Source organism: Tauraco erythrolophus, chromosome 4 (genome assembly GCF_009769465.1).
Source record: "Tauraco erythrolophus isolate bTauEry1 chromosome 4, bTauEry1.pri, whole genome shotgun sequence".
NCBI lineage: Eukaryota > Metazoa > Chordata > Aves > Musophagiformes > Musophagidae > Tauraco > Tauraco erythrolophus.
In genome coordinates this window covers 72,016,957-72,042,493 of record NC_141468.1, presented here as the reverse complement: position 1 = coordinate 72,042,493, position 25,537 = coordinate 72,016,957, and the positions used below count along the sequence as shown (strand labels likewise).

General features: G+C 41.7%; 1 protein-coding gene across 1 annotated transcript in view; it reads left to right on the top strand.

Annotated features, from left to right (window-relative positions):
- Nucleotides 1–25,537, top strand: part of VWF (von Willebrand factor) — a 139,293-nt gene that overhangs the window by 31,645 nt on the left and 82,111 nt on the right. Inside the window, exons 11-19 of the mRNA XM_086610754.1 lie at nt 240–376; nt 1,746–1,884; nt 2,497–2,597; nt 5,573–5,768; nt 6,787–7,002; nt 12,930–13,170; nt 13,957–14,051; nt 15,328–15,488; nt 22,189–22,292. Of these exons, the coding sequence (XP_086466880.1) occupies nt 240–376; nt 1,746–1,884; nt 2,497–2,597; nt 5,573–5,768; nt 6,787–7,002; nt 12,930–13,170; nt 13,957–14,051; nt 15,328–15,488; nt 22,189–22,292 (1,390 nt within the window). The remainder of the gene's footprint in view (nt 1–239; nt 377–1,745; nt 1,885–2,496; nt 2,598–5,572; nt 5,769–6,786; nt 7,003–12,929; nt 13,171–13,956; nt 14,052–15,327; nt 15,489–22,188; nt 22,293–25,537) is intronic.

Sequence of the window (25,537 nt, the reverse complement as noted above, 5' to 3'; positions counted from 1 at the left end):
TTGAGTGCGATTTATACCATGTTCCCCAGATTTTGTCGGCACCGCTGTTACTGCTGGTAATGACAGGAATAAACAGTGAGATAAGCATCTTACTGGTGCTTTCTGCTCTGCAGGTGACCTGGGCCTCATGCAGTCTGCTCTGTTGGGCTGCTCTTCCCCCTCTGTGCCTTTACAGGGGACGGGCAGGATCTTCCCTGCAACCAACACTGGGGTGACTAATGGCTCTCTGCATTTTTCAGGAGAATGCTCCGTCACTGGCCAGTCCCATTTCAAAAGCTTCGACAACAAGTATTTCACCTTCAGCGGGATTTGTCAGTACTTATTTGCCAAGGACTGCGTGGAAAATTCCTTTTCTGTGATCATCGAGACCGTGCAGGTAACAGCAGCCTTGGCTGGCGCCTCTGCGCCTCCACACATGCTCTTGAGAGAGTGGGAAGGGTTGTGGGAGTATGATATGAATTGCAGATGCACAGGCCAACAAAAGTAATTTTCCTATGAAATAATTAGTTTAAATAACAGATGCAGTCTTTCTCCTTAGTTTAATAAGTGTTTTGCTTCTCCTTGCTGCCATTCCCAGGAGCCTACCTGGAGATGGAGATTCGTAATGAGGTTTAGAGGATGGGCCCTCACTGCCTCTTTGCCAGCTGAACAAAGAGATGCAGATGAGGGTGAGCCCCTGGCAAAGCACCCCGAAGGCTGGTGCCTCTCTGGTGCCCTGGCAGAGCGTGCCTCAGGTTGCTTTCCATTAAGTCATATTGGCTGGTGATTTCTGGTGCTCATGAGCTGGTTGGCAACTCCTGACTTTCTTTGCTGTCTTCCCTGATGAATGTGAGACAGGCAGCTGGAGGTCAGCAAGGGGAGATGGCTGGAGAGAGGCAGGAAAGGGAGCCAGGAGAGCGCAGGGAGGGAAGGAGACCCTGGAGGGGGGTTAACCCTGTCATGAACTTAATCAACCAGTTGCATATGGGAATAAGTGAACGAACCTGGAGACTGGAAAGGGTACTGAATCAAGCAGGGGGGAAGAAAGGGGATGGAGGAACTGAAGGCAGGGAGAGATATGATGGACACAGGAGACTGATGGGAGCGGAGGGGAGTATCAGCCTGCCTTGCAGGACACAAACAACAGAGAAGGCACAGGCTTTGGAGAAGTGTGGGTGTGTCGGTCTACGCACCATCTACGTCCCTATCCTGCATTAGAAAGCTCTGATAATGCAGCTCTGAGGTCATCAGTGCTTGGAAACTTGAGGAACAGGTTTCCATTGAAACTTCCCTTTCGAAACCAGGGAGGAGACCCGGGGGCCTGCAATCCCTGTTCCTCATCTGTGTAACCCACAGCCGGGAAAATAAGTAGTGCAAGAGTCTCGGGCAATATGAACTGCACGTCTGTTTCCCAGGCTGACGGGCCATGTGGGACAGCATGCCCTTCCAGCCCTTCCCGCAGCCGGCGGGTCTGGATGCCGCTCACCAGCATGGACCACTCCTGGGGGTCTGCTGTGATGCCCACAAATTGCTTTCCAAGCTGTGAGATAGGGAGCTGCAGATAGCTCCCTGCTGTGTGATAAACAGGATAATGGAAGAGAAGCTGCCAATGTGGTGTTTGTGGGATGCAGAAATTAGATCCATAAAGCCATCGAGATGCTTAACACCTCCCGAAGTAGATGCTGAAATCCCTTTAAGGGTCCTGGGCCTAAGTCACCAATAAAATAAAAGCTTGAGGTTTAAGGTAAATTTTTCCTTCTCTGTAGTGTGCAGATGATCCTGATGCCGTGTGCACTCGCTCAGCTTCTGTCCGAATCCGGGATATGGACAACAGCCTCATTAAAATGAAACATGGAGGAGGAATTTCACTGAATGGACAGGACATACAGATCCCTTTGCTACAAGGTGTGTTTGCATGGTCTAACTCTGGCCAGCCACTGAAGGGGGGTCCTACTTACTAGTGTTTTCTGGCATGCCTTAGCCCAGTTCAGTCAAAAAGTGTTTTCAATACCAAATTCTCACTTGCAGCCTCTTCTAGAAGCTCTGTCTTTCCAGCTTCTGTCCATGCAGCAGACACAACTTGGCTCAGCTCCTCTAAAATCAGGAGAGTTAAGCTGGTCTGTATTTGTGAGCTGTGATCTTGAAAACCACTGTTGGTCTATACTTTTTAAAATTATTATTATTTTTTATCCAGAAGCTTGAAATCCCTCCAGTTACCTTGCAAAAATGTCACAGTTAATGCCTGAGGTTTTGCAGAATGCACATATATCGTCTCCTAAGGCTCCTGCATGCCTTAAAGCAGAGCCTACGGACAAGTTCATGCAGATGTAAACTGTTGGGCACGCACAAAGCTTGGGAAGCGTGAAGTGGGCACTGCTAGCACCCCTTGCTTTGGCAGACCTGCATGCCCCCTGCTCTGTGCCAGCCACTCTGGCCTCTTCAGCAAGACACAGCAGTCCCAGGCAATGAAACACCGCGTCGTAGCTCGACTGACTGACACTTCGTGGTTGTCTTAAGGCGCCCTCCGTATCCAGCGCACAGTGAGGACTTCCATTCGCCTTACGTATGGGGAGGATTTGCAGATTGACTGGAATGGTCATGGTGAACTCCTAGTGAAGGTACTCTTTCTTTCTGTCTGTTTTATTTTTGCCTTTTTGCCCCCTCTCTCGTCCCACCTAAACATGCACAAAGATTTTCTTGTCTGAAGTGAGAAATTGCTTTGTGTTGCATGTTAGAAATTCCATTCTCTTTTGCTACCCCCAGAGCAATATACAGGTCCTTTTGTATTCCAGAAACAAACATGTTCATCCTACAGCAGCTCGGTAGCTTTTTTTTTTCCCCCTCTCTTTTTGTGCAATGACTGTCGTTATTAACCATGAATAGTTTTGTGTTTCGTTCAGCAGATACCCTTCAAACTGGATTTTTGCTTTTGTTTGCTTTGACTGTCCCATCTAAAGCAATGGATTTGTGTTACTTAAAGTAAGGGAAGAATATGGTTCCAGAGACACAGTTACTCAAAATTTCCTGGAAAAATCAAGTAACTCACAGAAGATATATTGCATGCTCCTTCTAGTGTGAGAAACGTTCAAAGTCACCCTTCATTAACAATTAGGATTTGTCTGTGCTACAGACTGCAGCGGAGTGTAGAAATACCCAAACCAGGTTTAAAAGAAATGAGCTGTAAGGGAAGCAGTCTGTCTACAACAACAGAATGCTTTACGTAAACCACTGTTTGTTTGTGTGTGTCACAAGCTGCAGAATGATTTGCAGCACAGAAAAGCCTATGAGGAAAGTGGGGAAGATTATTTATTGCGGAGTAGTCTCCTGATACCTGGTAAACCATCCCAGCTTCTCCAGCTAAGCCATCTGTTGCCCTCTTTGCTCGTACAAGCGACTGTTTTCTTTCAATCCGTAGGTCTCGGGGACTGCGGGTGTTGTCCCTGAGGCTGTATCCGCTCCCTTGGGAGCATGAGTCCACCTGCAGTGTTACTTCTTGGTGTGATGACCTGCAGGCTATGGGTGCTGAGTCAGGGCGATGCGCTCCTGCGTGGTGCTGGGCGTCCGCGGACCTGCGTGCACCTGCCCTTTTTGCACGGACGGGTGCTTGGCCACAGCCCTGCTGCCTCTGGCCCCACTTGGGGTAGGGGATCTGCAGTTGGGCCCCACCTGGGGTGGGTTTGCTCACTGAGAAGAGTCTTGACAAGAACGCCCGTTTTCCTGGGGTTTTCTACCGAGCAGCGAGCGCTGCCCTCTCTGAACCGTGACACTGCTTTTGTACTCTCCTCACCTGCCCCAAAATCTGGCTTAAATGTCACATCCGGCAGAGTGTAAGAGTACATGAAAGCTGGTTCAGAAATGAGTGCAAGAGTTGAAAAGAAAGCAGAGCAGAAAGGTTGAGAATAACTTTAGAAAGCATCTGTGGTTTTGTCGTTGTTTTGATCTAGCCTGTATCTCTGTGCTCCAAGGGTCCTAGAAGTTGTTTTTGGGCCAAGAATAATTCAGTTCAGTCCCTTGGCACATCTCAAAAGTTTTGGCTTTCCTCAGTATTCAAAGTATTTTTCTGCCTGGTCAGAGACCCATATAGCCTGGCAAATTCTTTCTTACAGTTAAAACAAATCTAATTTTCTGCTCCATATCCTTTACCCATAAAAGTGTTGGAAGTTTCTCCAATCGTCTGCATTTATTCAGTTCTGCTCTGAGTTCCTTCCCTTGCTGGGTATCTAAAGCAACTTTTTAATTGCTTTTAGAGAGTTAATTTATCCCAGATCTGTAGACTGACCTGTTGCCAAACATTTCTGACAATTGGGGGAAGTGATGATACACTTCCACTACCTTGGCCAGACTTCTGGCAAAAATTCTTTCTGTGTTCCTCAAGAAGACTCCCCTTTCTGTGACCACTTGATATTTGTGATTCAGGCGTCCAGTCAAGTACCGGTGTTTTGAAAATATGTCAGAATTTGAGGTTTTGTGGCATTGTCCATATGTGAAAAAGTAGCATCCTTGGCCATCGGAGTAGTAAGGCTATGTATCCTCTAAGAATTCATCATTGTTCCGTTCAATGCTCCATATTTACTCTCTGACCACTGTGTTTGAAGGGAAGGTAGTATTAGGTTATATTTTGGAGAATGTTTTTGTTTTTATTTTTAGCTATACAGAAAACCAGTTCTCTTCAAAAATGTGGTGTTCTAGATTTTTTGGTTCTGTTCCACTGGTTACTCCTGCCAATCTGACGAAGAGTGGCACTCTAGTAAATGCATGCATAGAGCTGCTGTAGCATTAAAGCACTGAGTCAGCTCCTGAAGACAGCCGCTAGTATTTGTGACGTGCCAGATACTTACTTCTAATAGAAACTGACAATTCCTACTGGAATAAAAGATATCGGTGTCATTGTGTTGCAGATGTTATTTAGGAGACTTCCCTCAGTTTACCTCTAAGTTTAGGGTCCCATTTCAGACGTCCTTTGATTTACAATAGGAATAAATCAGGGTGAAAAGTAGATCTGCTACGTGGGTTGTTTGCAATGCCGCTTTTAGTGCGTCATAAGTTTCTTTAGGCAGGAGGAAGCTCTAATGTGAAGTAATGTAGCTTTAGGGGTAGTAGTCTCTTCCTTATTTTATTAATGGCCCTTAATCTTGAAGCAAACAACTCCTCCAACATTGTCTCTGTTTTGTGACAAAACAATCTGTTTAAATTTTCTTCATCTGCGAATTTTCTTTTAAAATGTGAAATAGATTCAAATGTTGTATCTTTGCTCAAATTACCATTGAAAATTATCTCACTATATTAAAATAGGGAAAAATTAAACTGAAGTGCTGATCAAGGCACAAAAGCAAGCCGTTTTTCTCCAAGTCATCTTCACTTGCCATCTGAAATTATCACTTTACCGTGCAAAAATTGTGCTACTGCTACTAATAGTAGAGTTTTTGTTAGAAATTTTAAAATGTAGTACCATGAAATTGTGTCTTTAGTATTTTAAGGTGTATTTGAGAATTTCCTTGATTGTTAAAGTGTGTATGGTTCATTCTTTAGAGAATCTTGCTATACAGTGGTGACCTATTCTGGAGGATGACCAGGTTAATATTGTGTTCCTTAGCTGTCTCCAGTCTATTCCGAAAGGATGTGTGGGCTCTGTGGAAATTACAATGGTAACCAAGGGGACGATTTTCTCACGCCTTCTGGCATGGTGGAAGCTTTTCTGGAAGATTTTGGAAACTCCTGGAAGCTCAAAGCAGACTGCCAAGACTTATTAAAACAAGACAGTGACCCCTGCAATCTTAATCCTCGTTTAGGTACTGAACTCCATCCGAAATTAACATATGCAGCAAATTGTGATCTTCCATTTTACATAACAATAAAAATAATAAATAAATAAAATAAAAATAAAGAAAAAGAGAGGCAGCTAGTGTTGCTTACATTACCAGTGGGGTGGTTGTAATGTCTGTTTATAAAAACCCTAACAACAAACTAGTAAACAAACAGAGACACACTGATTGATGTAGGCTTCCTATAGGAAATGCAATATTTTGTGAAAATTGACAACAAAAATCAGTAATGTGAGATCATGCTGCTATTCAGTTTGGACCACAGTCAGAGGTAGACCATCATAGCCGCAGCACAAACTTGTGCCACTGGAACTCATCTTGCAAGTGGTAGCAATACTATGTTTATCCTCTGAGTGGACAAAACACTTGTCTTCCTCACCCCTCTGTCATTACACCTTATACACTTTGGCCGATCCCTTGTCTCCCTTCTTTTACTGCATCCCAACAGACAGCCTTCCTCATTTCCTTCGTATTGCTTGCTTGGCTGTCTTGGTTGGACATGGGGAGAAATTTTCTTGTCCCAGGTGTTACCGCAACCTCTGATTTCTGGGACAAGCAAGCACACAGAAAATCTTATGGCTGTAGATCAGAGCAGACACTGGTGATTCATCAGTGTAGTGCAGCCTAGAAGGTTTAATTTTGCAAATATAAAAAGCAGCAGAAAGCAAAGGCCCTGTAAAAGGAAGTACGGCACCAGGAATAATGGTAACAGAATATAAAAGCATTGCTTTTCCTTGATTTGTTTTACAAGTGAAACATTAGTCTTTTAGTGGAGCTCCTGACCTATGAGCTATGATGCTATCTGTGCCTACTTCATCCTGTTTTATTCTTCTGTGTGGGTTTTTTGGTTTTGGTTTGGTGTGTTTTTTTTGTGTGGTTTTTTTTTTTCTTTTACAAAAGAAAAAAAATGCTTACTGTGGCTCTTCTAGATATTCTTGTAAGCCACTGATTGTTTCAGTGCAAGCATATCATTTTCTCTTTTTAGCCAAATACGCTGGGGACTCCTGCTCAATTCTGATGTCTTCTGCATTCGAACCCTGTCACCATGAAATCAGTCCCGCTCCCTATGTGAAGAACTGCCGCTTTGATGTTTGCTCCTGCTCCAATGGGAAGGATTGTCTGTGCTCTGCTATTGCTAATTATGCAGCAGCCTGTGCTAGGAAGAGCATCCTGGTCCAGTGGAGAGATCCTGACTTCTGCCGTAAGTGACATGCTCCTAAAACCCACTTATTTTCCTTGTCTCGAAGGAATTTCTCGGCAATGTCAGATGAGGAATCTAGAATGAGATGATTTCTGCAAGGTGCCAAATATTCTTTATGGAAAATGATCAGAGAGTGTGTATTTCCTCTGCTCTAGCAAGGAAGCAAAAACTGTTCACAGAGACTGCTCAGCACTGGAGGAGAAAAGCAGTCATCTGACATACCTTAGCAGAGCTTTTGAATAGATTTCCACTTCCTGAATATTCTAGCGTGCGAATCCCCAAGAGATTTGTAGCAATGTATGAATCCCTTTTTGGTTCCTCCTTCTTTCAAGGCCCAAACTTCCCAGCTCCTGACCTTGTCATGACTCCTGACTTTACCCGAAGTTGAGGTTATGGAGGAAGCACAAAGACAGGTACTTAGTCAAGTGATATCATAAAATAGAATCATACGACTACAGACGAACTTCTGTCAGAAGGGACCTCTGTCAGTCTTTTGCTCATAGCAGGACTAACTTACAGGAGATTCCCTGTGGTCCTGTTTGGACAAGTTTTGAATATCTCCAAGGATGGAGATCCCACAACCTCTTTGGCATCTCTCTCTCTCTGCAGTTTGATTATCACCCTGTCAGTGCGGAGGTCTGAGATCCAAGTCAGATCTCATTCCGTGTACACCATTCAGCTAGTGGGTGAACATGATTTTGCAAACCACATATGAGTTCCTTTCTTTCTTATCCTTGTAAATTCTAGTATGATGTGGCAGCTGGTTCAAAATGAGATCCTGAACCTTAATCAACAGACCGTGGGTGGCACCACTGAGCTAGGCAAACAAGAGCTTTGTCTGTGAAATGTTGTATAGACGTTTAACTCCTGTGATAGCAAGAACTGGGTTTTGAATTCCCCTGAGAATTGTTTGCAGGATACTGCCTGTAATAAGTGGCAACCCTGGTTCAAAGGCTTGCAGTCTAAAAGATGACATGATGTAAGAGGATAGAACAAAAATTCAGACTGAAGGTTTGAGTTACAGAGGTGGAGTAACAGAAAGAATAGAATGTTTTTGCATAGATCAGTCCAGCGCAAGATTAATAGCCAAACTGCTAAGAAGCTGGAGCAGAAGAAGCCAACATCTTTTATTTATTTCTTTTCTTTTTCTGTTAGGTCAATGTGGTAGGAAAAAAATCAATTGCAGTGGAATTTGATGGAACATGGCCACACTTCCCCCCATAAATATTTGCAAAATGGATGTTTTTCCATTTTCCTGAGCAACTTTACTATTAAGGAAAGGAGACAATTGAAAATTTTAAGGAAAAGCAAGTATGCTTGGCAGCCCTCCAGATCTGTTCTGCTACTGCTTCCCGAACAGGGAGCAGGAAAAACTGTGTAAACTGAGTGTGTAGAAACTGGGAGAGAGAGAGAACGAGAGGTCACTGATTTTCCACCTGGTAGGGTCTGTACTTGTAAGGTCAGTGCCTATAGCTTCTACAGGCTGGAGAGTATTTACTGCGGATGAGAACAAAACCAGTTTATGTTTAACTGCTGCATGGTTTCATAATATTTTACCTAATTTATGTAAATGTTCAGATAGTTGAACAGTAATGTAATAAAAATCCTTTTAAAAATGTGCAGGTCTGGAGGCTGAAAGAAAGAGCAGCGATAATGCACCATCGTTCTTTCTGTAATTGAACAAGTCAATTTTCACAATTAATCTTTAATAGTGCAGAGCTGCTTCCTCCTCTCTGTGCATTACAGAGAGCTTTATGCTCTCATAAAGTGACGATTTCCCTGATTGCAGATCCATCAGCCCCCATTAAATAATCCTGATGCCCCAGACATACCCTGTCACATAAAGGAGAACAATCCCTCTTTTAATGGGCTTGAGATGTGAATGTGCAGATTGTGTAATTTGTTCTGATGGCCCAGTGGGCTGAGCGAGTGCTCTGCTCCTGCCTTGGTCAACAGAGATTCAGTTTCTTGGGAAATGACTTGACAAAACTGGTTTCCTTGATCTGAAGTGGATAAGTGGCAGGGAGGTAAGTCATTAGCGTAGCACAGCATTTCTGCTGTGTGTCAAGCTAACAAGTGCATTTATCTCCCACGTCTTTGAAATTGTTTTAGTTGCAGTTTGATTGTTTAAGAGCTGACTCCTACCCCTGCAGTCTGCTGTGAATAAGCAACAGAGCCAGTCCCTTCATGCTGCATGGAAAAGGCTGTCTCTCTCATGCACATGCAAATAAAAAACTGGGTTAAAAAAATGGCTGGATGTCCAGGCCCAAAGAGTTGTGGTGAATGGACTTAAATACAGTTGGCGGCTGGTCACAAGTGGTGTTCCCCAGGGCTCAGTACTGGGGCCTGTTCTGTTTAATATCTTTATCAATGATCTGGAGGAGAGGATCGAGTGCACCCTTAGTAAGTTTGCAGATGACATCAAGTTGAGTGGGAGTGTTGATCTGCTTAAAGGTAGGAAGGTTCTACAGAGGGATCTGGACAGGTTGGATCGGTGCGCTGAGGCCAACTGTATGACGTTCAACAAGGTCAAGTGCTGGGTCCTGCACTTCGGTCACAACAACCACATGCAACGCTGCAGGCTTGGGGAAGAGTGGCTGGAATGCTGCCTGGTGGAAAAGGACCTGAGGGTATTGATCAACATCCAGCTGAATATGAGCCAGCAGTGTGCCCAGGTGGCCAAGAAGACCAACAGCATCCTGGCTTGGATCAGAAATAACGTGGCCAGCAGGAGCAGGGAAGTGATCGTTCTCCTGTGCTCAGCACTGTTGAGGCTGCATCTCGACTTCTGTGTTCAGTTTTGGGCCCCTCACTACGAGAAGGACATTGAGGTGCTGGAGCTTGTCCAAAGTAGAGCAAGGAAGCTGATGAAGGATCTAGAGAACAAGTCCTATGAGGAGCAGCTGGGGGAACGGGAATTGTTTAGCCCAGAGAAAAGGAGGCTGAGGGGAGACCTTATTGCTCTCTACAATTACCTGAAAGGAGGTTGTAGTGAGGTGTTTATCTCTTCTCCCAAGTAGGAAGTGATAGGACAAGAGGAAATGGCCTCAAATTGCACCAGGGGAGGTTTAGATTGGATGTTAGGAAAAATGTCTTCACAGAAAGGATTGTCAAGCACAGGAGTATGCTGCCCAGGGAAATGGTTGAGTCACCAGGCCTTGGAGGTATTTAAGCATGTAGATGTGGCATTTAGGGCATGTTTTCGTGGTGGACTTGGTACTGTTAGGTTAGTGATTGAACTTGATCTTAAGGGCCTTTTCCAACCTAAATGATTCTATGACTCTGTCTTTTGTGTGTGTATATATATGTATGTATGTATTGTTTTGTGGCAAAAGGTAGTCAGTCAACAGGACCCTAGACCTTTCTTCCGGTTGTAGGACCTGTTGATAAGCCCACTGTTTTCCTTAATGTGATGGTGGTGGGGCAGTTTTTGTCTTTGCATGTCTTAAATGAGAGGATTTGTATGGGATAGATCCAGGAGGGCTGGAGTGGGGAGCAGGGAATTAAGGGCAGGCTCTGAGCAGCTTGTGAGGATGGCTACATTTTATGGTGGGGCTCAGCATGCTGGCTGGTGCTGCTGGAGCAGCTGTGTGAAATTCGGTCCTGACAGAGTGTGTCTTTGCCCGGAGCATCTGTCCTAGGCATAACTGCGTTTTCATCTTATGCTACCTGAGAAGCTTGGAAGGATTTATGCCCCTTTCACTCTGGGTTGAAAGCTGACCCACAAGAAGCTGGATGAACTGTATGATGGATGCACATTTTTCTAATGCTTTCTCACTGTTTCCCATCTTATCCCTGAGACAGGCTGAGCTTCAGAGCACAGCATTGAGCTGCTTCAGTTTTATAACAGGCATCTGTAGAGACTAGATGCACCTCACCTTTTTCTCTCATTTTCCTGGCAATAGCAGGATGTGCTGGTTTTTTTTTGTTTGTTTCTTTTAGTGACAGTGTGTTTTAAAATGTACAGACAACAGTCCCCTCCCAGGTCAGTTGTCTTGTGTTTTTGCTGTTAAAAACAGATGTTGCTGAGAGGTGATGGAGGAGAGGATTTGGACTTGGAGTGTAAACATGGCATCGGGTAGCATAACTGGAAAAACGGGGGATGTTTCTAAAATCTTAGGAAGTGCATGGGCAGGTAAGATGAGTTGCAAAGCTTTATCTTAGAAAGGGATCTGCTGTAAACTTGTCCCTGCGGGCAGGGAGTGTTACCACTGACTAGAAAGTAGGGCAGGATGTTGGGATGTTATCCTATCCTTTTTGAATCTTGAAACGCTAGTAAACTGGTGTACCCGCCTGAAATCTGCCAAACCAATTCCTTCTTTCCAGAGGTTCCTGTGTAGCAAATCACAGTTTTATCTGAGGCTTCATGGTCGTCCTGCTTGCACGTGCCTTCAATAATGAAAATTTCTTTTAAAATGGTCCTCAGCCCTTGGCTGTGCCTGTTCAGTATTTGATTTACTGTGAAGATCGGGTTTATGTAAATTAGAAGCACTGTTCTGTGAATAGCTGCCAAAGACTCATCTATTTATTTCTGAGTCAGGAGGTATTTACCTACTGCGTTGATGAGCACACATAAATTTCTTTAGCTATGTTGTGAAACGTATGTTAAATATTTTTGGCACAAGCCCAGAACTTGGGAGATCTTTACTCTGAAGAAGGCTTCAAATCACCTTGGATGATTTGGGCTGGATCCTCAAGTTAGGGGATTACGTTCCCACGTGCAGGACTACAAGTGCCTCAACAGGAGTCCGGGAGATGTTGGTGCAACCATGCCTCTCTTCAGTAAGTAGATGTAATTCTTGATTTCAGAAGAAGTTTGTGAAGGTAAACATTAGTTCAGCCCTGCTAGCAGCAGAACTGTAGCTTTGCTGTAGTTTTCCTTTTACTGCTGTTGCCGCTACATTTTCCAGCGGCATGTGCTCACAGAAAAGAGTAGGGATTATTGGATCGTTCTGCAGGGATGACAAGAGGAAGACTTCTCTGTAACCCCTCGATCTTGGTTTTAACACGGTACAAATGTGCCAACTTTTATTTGCAGCTGCTTCCCTCACTCCACAAAACGTCCTACCTCATCACCTTACCACTCTGGCTGTTTGCTTTGGGAGGTTGCTACAAACGACAGGTTTTGTAAATCCTGGTTATCAGGAGGCTTGTTAAAAGCTCTTGGTAATACCAACTTGTTTTCTCATTTTATGAAATATGTTGTCATAGCTGCCACCTAGTGCCGATGCTGATGTATGCCGAGAAGGTTGCCTCAAAATCAGTGCTGTAGAGCAAAGTGGAAATATTATAAACAAAGAAGCCAAAATGGCTCCAAAGGCCATAATTAGGCCTCCATAAAAATGAGTTCGTTGTCAAAAATTGTTAGTACCCAAGGTTTGGTTTCACGATCACTAAATGACTTCATTATTTGCACCTGTTTCCACAGAAATCACTAAGAGCTGGCATGTGAGGCTTTAGACTGTTGTACCACCTGCTTATCAAGGCAGAAAACTACATTTCTACTTATTTTGACCAAATTGTCCCTAACCATGTTGCAAAGGAAATGGAGTGTGAATATGCACATGACACTTGTAACGTTCCTAACTTATAGATCCGAGTAGTAACAGAGGTTGGACGCAGCCTGTGTTTTTCATTCTAGATGAAATTTTGTGGATGGATTTCCATTGCAGGGTTTGCAATCCAATCCCAACGTTTATTGGGAACTGCACACAGTAGAGATTTGCTTGTGTATGTATAAGCAGTGCCCTAGGCTCCACTGGTACTGCAAAGTTAAGGAGAAACAGCATAACAGGCAATGTAGTACAGGCCTCCATCAATGAGTAAATTGAGTAAATACATTTTAGTCTCCAGCTTCCTAGTCTGGTTTAGGCAGCTTTTCTTTTGGATCAAATGCCAGTCTCCCTGATATGCATATCATTTAACAGCAATGACCTGTCCTGAAGACCAAGTGTACCGGCAGTGTGGGACGCCGTGCAACCAGACCTGCAGATCTCTGTCCTACCCAGATGAGGACTGTGATGAGCTCTGTGTGGAAGGATGCTACTGTCCCCCCGGGCACTACCTGGATGAGCGTGAGGAGTGTGTTCCAAAGTCCCAGTGCTCTTGTTACTATGACGGTGAGATCTTCCAGCCAGAGGATGTCTTTTCGGATCATTACACCATGTGGTAAGTGCAGCGTTCAGAACTCATCCCTACTTGCTGTGACTCAGAAATTTTTGGATAGCCTAAGTGGTTAACTGGTTGTTTCTCAATTCTTTTGCCTCTTCTGAAACTGGTTTAAAAGAGGGCAAGATTTTCCCTCCAGCAAACCAGATGGTGAGTTTTGCTGTTGCATCTCTATCCATATAATTTCAAATGCCATCTTAGCCAAAAAAAGAGGACTAAGCCCTGTTCCGTGAACAGTTCCTGCCAGTTGGAAATGGACTTTAATTACTGACAACAGCTACTTTGAAGGCTTTTAAAATGTCACTTTAATGTACTGTGTTACATTTCTTAAACGTTAAATTACCTCTATACAAATATTGAAAAGCATTTCTAATTGTTAAATTGAGTAGTGGTACTCTGAGAGCACGAATGTAATTGCTGGCGGTCCCTGGCAAGCCCGGTTTTGGGATCAGTGTCTTCTCCTTTCTTCCTTTACCAGAGAAGTCATAAGTTGCAGGCACCAAGTTGTCCCTTACCTCTCTCCACAGCAGACCTGACTATTGTCTTGCCCAGCTTTGTGCCTTTGCAGGTGCCTTGGATTCAGCGGGACAGGGATAGCATACGACTGGTTAACCATGCTAGTGTATCACTGCAACTATCTTAAGGAAGGTTTGATTTTGAGGTTGATAAGCATGATGAATGGAGGGCAACAGATCAGCCCCAATAAGAGGGCCTGTCGGAATACAACAGTGTGAGTGAAAGCTAAATGTCACTTCGTTAAACATAAGCTCTATTTGTTTTTCCTAGCTATTGTGAAAATGGTTTCATGCACTGCAGTACAAACAGAGTTCCTGGTGCCTTCCTGCCAGATGTTTTCGCTGATGAGAGGCCATCTGCCAGAAGTTAGTATACTTTAAAAAAATATTTATTTTTTTTTCCCCTCTTCAGTCTCTTGGTCCTCTAGAGTAGGAAAGAAGTACCAGAGTTTGGAGTGGCTGGTGATATTGTGAGTCTTCTAAGCCTTTTTTTTTGTTTTGTTATGGGATAGAAACAAAATGTTTGTTTGGGAAGGTGCAGGAGGGCTCATTGCATCCCACCTCTCAAAATTATCACTAGTCGCTGCATTCTCTCTTTAGTTGAAGAGGTTAAGGAGTCCCTTGGCAGTGATCTGTGGCCCTCAGTTGCTATTTGAGGATCACATGGCATCAGTAACTAGCCAGCTTTTTACCCTCTGCTTCCAACTAGCAGGTTGCAAGTTCTCCTTTCTGATGCAAATGAAGCTCTTTTTGGCTTGAAAGTTAGAGTGTGCCCTCCAGCCACCTGGCATCTCGCCATAAAACCTCTTGGAGCCCAACAGCTGCCTTCCAGAGTCTGGCACTACGTTGAAGAACAGGACATTAGTGTCCAACAGGAATTTTTGAGGTTCCCCACCGATATGTGGATGGAGCTTATGGGATTGCAATGGCAGAGGAGGTCTTGGTAGACCACTAGTAACAGTGTCACTGGTTGGCCCCCACTTTCCTTCAGGTGAAGTCTTGTGGGTGTATATCTCACCAAACTCTTGCTGTGCTGTTATTAAGACATAATTTTCCTGATATTAGTGTGTTAAGACTTACAAAACCTCAGAGAGGTGTATTTCTAGTATTGCTTGCAATAATAACCTGGAGTTTCTTGGGAAATTCTGGTCTTCTTTCAGAACCTGAGTTCTCAAAGAATTTGAAAACTTTGTATTTAAGCCAAGGGCATTGTTATTAAGAGTCATCCATGTCATTATATTCTGTGTTGGAAGTGAGTCTAAATACAACAATTTGTGGTGCCGTTGCTTCTCAGAACATGGATTTTGTGCTGACATGGGTAGCGTATGTTGCCTACAGGTTGGAATATTTTTCACACTAAAGTGTGCTTGTAGCCCTAGTGTAATAGGGAATTGAACCCTTGTGCAGCTCCTTTTGCTTCTGTGTTAGAATACGTGCTTTTATGATAGTGTAACTGAGGTCACTTCATTGAGAAGTGGAGACTGTTGCCTTTACAATGTCATGCATAGTGGTGTAGTGATGTTGCTCCATTCTGTAGCCTAAATTAGTTTTCTGATAAAAATGTTGATCCATCCTTTAGAAAAATAGTGTGCTAACAATACTTGAGTTCTAACTGCAATTTTTGTAAATTTATTTTTTAAAGTAAAAAGGAGCTTGACATGCAGATCCCCCATGGAAAGATTTGTCTGTCCTGCAAACAATCCAAGAGCTGAAGGACTGGAGTGTGCCAAGACTTGCCAGAATTACGACTTGGAGTGCATCAGCCCTGGCTGCATATCTGGATGCCTCTGTCCAAAAGGAATGGTAAGCAGGCTCCTCTTTTTTTTTTTTTTTTTTTTCCCTTACCTTCATTTTTTTTCCTACCAGCAGTCTTATAGCAGCCTAGCAGTAGATACCCATCCCACATACAGCCAAACCCTCCTGCTGATACTAGTTGCCTCCTTGTGAAGTCTCCATCTCTACAGCTACCTTCCTGTGCGTTCCCCATGAGAAGGAACATGAGACTTGCTAAGATGATGCCAGAGGGTGTCCTGGAGTGGCAGATGGTGTGTTGAGCATGCTTTTTCACTGGTACAATGCTTTATGGAGGCCAGGGTTATGTTCCTCTGCAAGCCTCAAATTTAGTTTAGTCATTTTCAAATAGAGCAAATAGCAAATAGTTATTTGCTAAGTCAGTGACTGTGAACTCAATATCAATTTAGAGCCCTGATAAAAAGCAGACAGAGTGGAATAGGCAGCAGATTGCTGCTGTTGTTCTCTGAGCAATAGAAAAGAGTTATTGATGTTCAGTGCTGTGCAACGCTCTCTGGGCAGGTGAAGAGTTGTGCACAGGATCTCACTGGGGGCTGGAGATATAGTGCCAGGCATCACGTGAATAGGATAGAGGTGGAGCACGTGGTACCCTCTTTATGAAGTTAAATAAATGGCACTTTTGAGTTCTCTGTCCCAGAAAACTGCTGAGTTTAAGTAAGTTCCATGCATGAAACGCAGACAAAAATACCTAATAGATGCAGGAAAAAAAGTGTTGAGGGTGTGTCTTTATTTTGTTTGAAGGCTAAAATACTCTACAATTGTGAGACTTTTTTTGATACTTGTCATACTTAAGAGATGTACTGGTGCAGTTTTGTGACTCAGAGGGGCATATGCTAAAGCAAGATGTTTTCAAATGCTGCAACCCAGGAAGGCTAGAAATGCAAAAGATAACTTTTATTTTTTTACTCTTATACCTAGTCAAGGTTTGGGCTCAGATTAATATGCACTGGACATTGATTAGCACATGAAGACATGGGTTATTACTTCTTGGGTTAAGATGCATATTTATGTTTAGGCTTCAGCTCTAATGAATTGACTTCATCTACTACTTTAAATTTAATTTAAAAAAAAACAATTAACTTTCCCTGGAAACATGTATTTTTATAAAGATGTGTTGTTTTTTTCTACTTCTATATGAATACAGGTGTTTTCTCCCTCCAAATTCCTTCCATTGTCTTACTAGAAACAAACAGAAAAAGAAGAATTCTCATAAACCAGTCATTTCTAGCATTAATATCCATGTGGTGTTTTTTTTTTTTTATTTTGCTGCCATAATTTTGTTACACACATGTATGAAATAGATTATACTGTAGAATAAAATGACAGCTGTAGACAAAATCTCAGGCTTGTGAATTATCTTGTAGGTCCAAAGTGAAAAATACAGAACATAATTTGAAGGCATTCATATCAACATTGAAAAAAATTTCACCACAATTTTAAAACAAGTGTTGCTGCTTTCCACATTTTTTTAAAAAATGTCTTTCCTTTTAGAGACAAGTATTCCTAAATAGTAGCATGATAAGTAGACTTACAAAAGTTTGTGTACTTATGAAGTTCCAAGAGCTCCAGCGCGAATAGATCTTTCTTTGTACATAACCATTAGAACTCTTTGATTTGGCGAAGGGGCTTGAGATTTGGTTTCAGTTCCAGGATATGGTAATGGTACACTTTAGTGATAATAATGGAAAACAAATTATGATAACTACTCAACAGAGGAAAAAAAGAGGAAAAACCCCCTCCAGCCTCCCCAAATCAACTTCCTAGTAATTAACCTGCACGTTTAGTATAGAATTTCATTTTCCTTTTCAGCAGGTTGGAACTATCATTCAAACAATTGTTCCATAAAACTCTTGCCGGGAGAAACAGTCCTTGGCATCCCAGCATTGGAAACTCCAGCTGACTCTGCAGCGACGTGAAACACGCTGCTAAATTCAACGAGATGGTTTGTCAGGGTTTGGATAGAAGAATCAGACCCAGCATTTATTTATTTATTTAAAAAAAACAAAAAACAAAACAAAACAAAAAACTAGTAAAATAAGCTTTTTGTCCGCTAGATGACAGTATGGTTCAATCTTCCAGAAAACTGAGTCTGTAATTGCTTGTTCTCGTTGGTTTCCCATCTGGCAGGGAATAAAAGTTGTGAGATTTGCGTTTCTCAGAGCCACGACGGGAGAAGCCAGTATACAGGTGATTTTGTTGTAACCGTGGCCATGCAAAGGCAGGATCAAGCTCAGTGCTCTCATTATGTGGGTGCCCTTGGCCATATGTTAGAATCCTGGCGTGGGGCGCTGCAGGACCTGCCAGCTTGTTGCCAAAGAGCAGTTTCCTCCTTGTCTACAATAGGTACCTAACCAGGATGGTTTGAGGGAGGCTTATTCTCTATTTCTACATTCTGCAATGAGCCTTTGTGCTCCCATTTTTGTCTGCCAAAGATGGAAGGATTTGGGGTGGTGACCAGGTTCTCCTTTCCATCCTGCCTGTCTCTACCTTAAAGACTCTGGGGAAACTGAGGGACAGTGCTGCAAAGTCACAAAGTCTGTGTTTTCCAGGCTTCTACCAACAGAGCTGAACAATAAGGGGACTGGAAAAAAGTATTACTGTTTCTTTTACTTGTCAGTCTCCCTCGTTGGTGTTCTGTAATCCTAATTAATTTACAGTCACTCATGGAGGTGAGCTACTGTTTGTAGGAATGTCTGTGGGAGGTAACAGATTACTGAACATTTATGGGAATAAATATTTGCACGTATCATCACTCTGGAAGAATTTGTGCCATTTTACTGAAGATTTTTTTTTTTTTCCTTTGCAGTACAGTAACATATAAAAATTATGTATGGTCATGAATAACTTATTACCAAAAAAATTTAATATTCTTGCTTCTCTAAAATGGTTCATACCATCAGGAGAAACAATCAAATGTGTAGTTTTCATAAACAACTCTCTGGTACAATTTGCAAGTATATACACTTGATATAGAATTAAGCGCAATGTTATCCCTAAAGAGATGCTTACAGATCAGTTAGCTAAGTTACCAGTCTTAAACAGAGCAATACATAGTCTGAAATCTGTATGCACAAATTGCCTGCCAATTTGGGATTACATATCTGAAAAATAATTTTTAAAAAAAATCAAGGGTTGTTCATGAACATGATGCTGCATTTGGCTAGATGGGAAAATTTGTTGGGGTGAGAAATTGCCCATCAATCAATTGTTTACTTCCCCAATCAGAAAATGCAGATGAAAGCTAATTTATTTCCACCGAAAAATAAATTTTGCACTTTGTCTTGATTTGATATTTTATATTTTTTTGATTTCTTGAAAATACAAATGTTCAATATGTCATGAAAAGTAATTATTTTTCTGTCTTTGATCATCTGGAGGGTGGGAGATTCTCCATACTTGTCGCTCGTTTGCAGAGCAGAAAAGATAAATCATAACATATGTGCAGAAGTGTGGGGAAAAATATGCTTTCTCGTAGTAGTTTACTGCACTCCAGGTTTTTTTCATTGGAAAATATTTATAAATATACAAATGGAGTGTTAACCACCTTTCTGGGGCAAAAGCAGCAGAAAGATCAGAAAGCACAAAATTCAGACGCTTCAAAACTATAAAATTAATTTCTTTTAGTTTTCAACAGCTGAAGCAAAATTAAAGTTTAAAATTGAAATGAAACATTTTATTGTATTCTGACCACTGAAATAAAACTATTTATAAAGCTATGATATGTTAGTAGATAAAGGGAAAAAAACCTCCTTAACATTTCAATCAGAAAAGTTTGGAAGAGTTTTTTCTTCCTAACTGTTTTCAACAGAAACTTTAATAGACTGCTAGCTCTGTTGTGTATTCTTCAGTTTAGGCTTATCCTATGTAACAACATGACAGGTTCTTCACAAGGAGGTGGGTACCAGCTTTTTGGTATGTGCATCTGTCCCAAGCATAATGCTTCATGAAACAAATGTAAGAAGCATACAGCTAACATAAGAAAGGTCAAGTATAAACCAGTACATGTTGAGTGGTCTGTCCTAACATGTCCTTGACTTGTTTTTGTCTGCATGGAAATGGTGACAGGCTGTTTGAGTTAAAACATATCAGCTATTGGGTTCTAATCTGACCCACTTCCTTTAATTAATCTCTCTATCCTTTATATCTTTGGTGGTCTTTCTGCTGAAGCCCTCAGGTGTGTCAGGAGGAACAGAATGAAAATCTGAGCTTCCTTTGACAGTGAGATACTCATCAAAATTGTGTTGACCAAAAGATTAAAATTCAGCCTCATCATGGCAGAGTGTAGGGGAGAGAATCCTAAAGGTTCTGAAATCTGTAATACCGTCCTTCCTTTTGCAAGATATGTCAAGGCTTAACAATTAAGACAGAGCAAGGAAATGATGAACATTTGTGTCAGATCCTCAAGTAGTGGGTAGCTTCATCAGCTAGTCGGCCACTTATAATCCCATGGGCATGCTCTCAGGAGCATCATCATACAGGTGTGAGATGGAGTGAACAGCAGCCGTTCTGATTACAAACCTGTGCCTTTTCTTGTGGTTGCTTCCCCAACGCTCATGTCTCCCATCATGTCAGGCGCTTAGGACTGTTAGATCTCCTATATTAAATGCTGTCTGTTGATGGATTGAGAGACTTCAATAGAAAATCCATCTGCTTGTGAATAATGCCACCAGTCTAGTAGTACCATCTGGTACTGCGCTCAACAGACTTGTAATGCAGCATGGCCTTGGTCTGCCAGCTATACCAGCTTCTGGTGTGGTATCAATATGAACAGTAGATTGTGTGCTACTATTAGTAAAATCATCATCTGTTGAGTTTTGCAGCAAAAATAATTAGACTTCTGGTCAAATTCCACTTTGGGCATTTATGTCCAGCTATCTAAATCCCAACCACTCTCTCTGCAGTGTCCAGACAAGGTAGTCTTCCCTCTTTGTCAGTGGATTGACAGTTGCTGCACTGTGGCTTCATGGTGGCTGTATGTTTGTGATGGAAATATTAATACCAGTCTATTCAGTTTTTAGAATCGGGGATGGGCTGTGACTACCTTCATGTCGATGTGTGAGGGAGCAAGTAGAAGAGGTTCTAATCCTCCTTTTACTAGTGAGACGCCTAATCCCAAGTTTTGTATCCAGAGGCTAGCCCTCAACTCTATTGTGACCTGTGTTGCTGAACACTGTGGAAAAATTCAGAAATAGAGCCATAAGTGTGAAGACATATATTGCTTTTTTCCCTGAATGCCACCAGGAAGGAAGGAAGGAAGGAATTAAACACCCTTGGAAACATATGGTCTTCTCTGGCCTGTTTTCACCCTGTCCTTTGTGGAGATGAAGTCTGAGGCAGAGCCCCAGCTCTATCATCTAGAAAAGCATTTCTTTGTTTCCATCTTGCTTCTATGAGCGTGAGTTTATTTGGCATAATATAGCTCTCCATAAGCCACAGAGCATGTGGAGCTGCATATGAATGAAGGGTCTCCGGGCTGTGAAATCCTTTTTATTAGTAGTTCCCTGTGGCAGTTCTAGGTCCCCATAGGAAAAGGCAGCTCTATTCTACTTTATTAACCTGGCGTTCAGACTACATTGATCTCATTGGCCCATGTTTAATGGTAAAAAAGAAACTATTTTAATGATTTTACAGAAAGAGTTTAAAGTAGGAAAGTGATATTTTGTGACTTTTGAATGAGGGAGAGGGGAAGTGTGCTCCATTTCGGTATTCTGTGAAGCAAGAGCCAAACCTACCCCTGGCTTGGCAGAACCATGTCCAAGTGAAGAACAGCATAGCCAGCCTTGATTTTGTTTGATTCTCTAAAACTGGCTGTCTTCAAAATGAAAAAGGAGCAATCACAGAAAAAAAAAAACAGACAAAAGGAATGGAAAAACGGAATAATCTTGTGTTTTGGGTTTTTTTATGTTTTCTTTTTTTTTTTTTATTTTTTAGTGGCACAAATGGTTTGTTCTCATACAAAGAGAAACCAAGATCAGTAGGGTAAAACTGAAAAAGGAAAAACTGTAGACAGAATGCAATGACCTATTTCCCAGCAATAGTGCCTGCGAGAGTGGAATAATGTCTCAAGTGGACTGATATTTTTCCTGCCTTCTAGGAAATAAATAGGGATTTGAAAGAAAATGAGTGACTACTGCAATTTTTCAGAGGCGAGTTGACATGGAGGTGGGCTTTGTTGGGGGCCTGTTTTCTGTGACAACAGAATCTGCTTTTGCACTTGGATTCTTCTGACACTGAGGCTCCTTGTCTGCTACTCAGTGTTCAGTTTTTAGCTCAGCTGAGCCCTGTGTCTGGCTGCTTTTCTGGTAGGCCATCCTTCAGTTTGTTGTATGTGAGAAGCGTGTGCTGTTCACTTGCTCTCCATATTCAGGTTAGCCTATTTTATCTTCACCGCGTCCTGGTTCTGGTCAAGTTGGACTTTCTCATCATGACGTTCTTCTGTAATCTATTTTCCCAGCAGCTTAACCTGATGTTCAGCCCCTCAAGCAAGACAAGTGATTTATGTACCCATAGCTCTATTTATGTTAATGGGAAAAAACATTAGCAATGCCATACCTTTCTTATATTAGATAGCCTTGAACCATTTCCTCCATCCTTTCCTTTACTCTTTATCCACATGGTCTTTTACTTACTTTGTGTACTGGCACATACCAACAGACCCAACCCACATTCTGACAAACTGTGTTTTGCTTAGGTGCGCCATGAAAACAAGTGTGTTGCTCTTGAGAGATGCCCGTGTTCTCACAACGGAAGAGAATATGCCAAGGGAGAGACAGTGACTAATGACTGCAACACCTGGTGAGCCACTGGAACTGTGTTTTCTCTAGGGCACCTAACATATTTATAAAAAACCCCAAACATTGTGTGCTTAATGGATCTGGTTTATGTAAAGTCATTTTTTTTTCAGTGCATTAGTGCCCATATTGCACAGACCAGCATCTTCCCTTTGCATGTTGCATCAGACCAGAGCAATATCAGGCAAACTGTGCCTGGTACCTTACAAATAGGTAGTCTATGTGTCTATGCAGGTCCTCTGTAGCCACCATCTACTGGATTTGCTCTCTTATCTTGCAACACAAGATAACAATACAGGATCTCCTCTGGGGTGGGAGGCATGGAGCCTGCGTTTTGTCCCTAAGCCCTGCTGTCGTGCTTCCTGTTTTTTACTGTCTGGGGCCCTTCAAATCAGTCCTTTTCAGCCAGAAGCATGCATCAGCAGAAAGCATGTGATATGCCAGCTGTAATATTACAGGAGCTCTTCAGGAAAATGTTGAGGAATCAGGCAGAAACAAAGATGATGTCATATATCTCAAATGAGTGCTCAGTCCATTGTTATCTTTTTTAAAAAAAAGAGAGAGAGGGAAAAAGAGAAAGTTGGTGATACCCTCTTAGAAGAAAAGAGTAAGTCCTCTGTGTCTTTCACTCACATCCCTATCTGTCCTGTTTGGTTCTTGAAAAAGAATTTATAGATTCAAAAGAAAGGGCTGGGCTGTGAGATTTTCAGGGAAGGAAGCCCTTGGCACAGCCTTGGGTACAGTATAGGGTGTTTGCCTGCTGGACAGTTCTTGGCTTCTGCCTGCGCAGCATGCTTACTTCATTGGTGAGGTGCTCTGCTCTCTAATCTTTGAGCAACAGTGATTGCAGGTGTTGTGTTTTTAAATTAGACTAGCTAGGAGCTGTCCTGCTAAGTTAGACTTGGATAGAAGGTTTTACGGATTTATCTGGAAATACTGACCTTCCAGTCTTTTGTTTCATTTTTTTTTTCCCCTTTGCAGCTACTCATTACATTGTGAATCATGTACTACAATTAAGTGTGCAGAAAATTAGGTTTCAGGGGAGGAATATGGAGAAGTTGACATTTTTATATAGATACATACACTGTAACCTGCTTATGTTGCATCTCGGTAAAAATGACTCAGCTGGAAAACAGACACAATGAAAATTTTATTGAAACAAGAACAGCAAGGTATAGAACATCCAGGTGGTCTTGTGAAATTTGCAAGATTGTTCACAACAATCATGCACAGTCCTTTTATTTTCATTCATTCTTATAACCTTCAATCTTAAAATAGTCATAACCATGTTGCTTCATTCTTGTAACTGCCCTTTTATTTCTGGCAATGCCATTGTAAGTGACAATTCCTCTAATACACAGAATTTTTTTCAATATCAGGGTCAATAAAATGTTAGAATCCATGCTTTTTCTCATTGATAAAATTTCTTCCTCTCCTTTTAGGTATTTTCCTTGAATGTGAAAGTAAAATTGGAAATAAGGTCCCTTCGAAAATGTCACTAGAGCTTTTTTGAACTATGTGATTTTTAAAAGTTTCATGATAGTTCTCAGCAAATATCAAGTCAAATGTCGTTTAGAAAGTGATATAGGAAATTACTATTGCTTTGAGAATTAATAAGAATTGAGAGTCTGCATTTTGGCGGTGAGATCTTCCTTTTCTTTTGTTTTTGCTTTTTGTACTGCTGTTGCAGGAGTTCTCATTCTCACTTGTTCCTAGCCAGATGTGAACACCTGCAAACGCAATATATGAGCCAGAGGTGTCAGATTTGGCGTTAACATTCAACTTGACATATGGGAGACTCTAATTCATGAACAGCGGAATGTCTCCAAGTCTAAGCTAGTGGCAAAACTTTTGTTATGCTACGTATTGGGAATTCACTGTAGAGCTCAATGAAAATTTTGGAATAACATTTATGAAGCAGTACACAGCAGAAATTTGCTAATCTGATTTTTGCTACACCACATGCTTTATAGTCTGTCCACGCACATATATACAAAATCTTGGTCGTGCTCTGCCTTGATAGCAGAGGGTGCAATAGGTTTCGTATTACTGAAATTTCGTTCTTTGTAGAAAATGTATTGCACAATTTTTATTAGGCTGTGAAGTGTTATCAAGATTAAACAATGCTTATGCTTGGGTTATGGTGTTATTAGAGAACTTGGTTCAGTACCTGATATTTCTTTGGTTAGAAATTGGATCTTGGGAAAGTACTTCAGGTTTTTTATCCCTGAGTTTTTACATCTGTAAAGCAGGGATAGAATTCCCCTTTTCCTGCCCTTATAGAGCTTGATTAGAAAATCCCTGGGGCAGTGATGGTGTCCATCTGCGTTCATGTAGCATTTAGTAGATGAATGTTTCTCCAACCTCAAGGAAACTATTGTTTATTAGATTATTAAATTATTATTATTAGATTAGATTATTAGATATGGTGTCAGATGCTATTCTAACTCCCAAGAATTAATAACATAGAAAAGAGTGAGCAGATTTTATGCTTCATTGACTTTGTTTTTTATTTGTTTCCTCAATCTCTAGCTAGTTAGCAAATGAATTTATTTCACTTACCAAAAGCCTGTGGATGCTAAGGGAAAGAACCCCTTTCATACCTGCAGCTTCTGTAGCAGGGCTTGTGGTTCTCCAGGATACCTCTGGAAAAGGGCAAGAGGCCTGGGTGGATGCTCTGAAGTCTCTTCTTGTCTTTGTTTCACAGTTTTCCTTTTTCCCTCATTTTAGCTTGGGGATAATGCTATTTACCTCCTTGAGCCTTACTTATCAGGCTACTGTGTAAGATTTAGATTATTATGTATAACAACAATGAAAAGACACAAACGTTCTTGGAAAATCTCAGAAATTTAATAATGTTTGGTGTTGAATGTGGTTGGTTTGGTGTCATCATGAAGACTAGGACCACTACTGTTTTTTCTTCTGTTACACTGGTATACTTACACTGAAACCAATTGAGTTACACCAAGATAAAAGAATTGGCTTTTTTTTTGTGTTTTCAATATCCACTCAGAAGGTAGTCACCATGTGTTTTTTTTTTTGTCTTGTTTTGTTTTGTTTTTTAAAACAAACCAAAACCCAAACCAAAAGAAACTGAAGGGCAAAAAGAGAACAAAAGGAGGAGTGAAACAAACAAACAAAAAAAGAAAGCTATCCCTTTCGTCATGGCATCACTGTCTTTGTACAATAATGACAGTGCAGTACTGCAGATACAGCAATGTGAGGATAATGATATCAAGATCTTAGCCC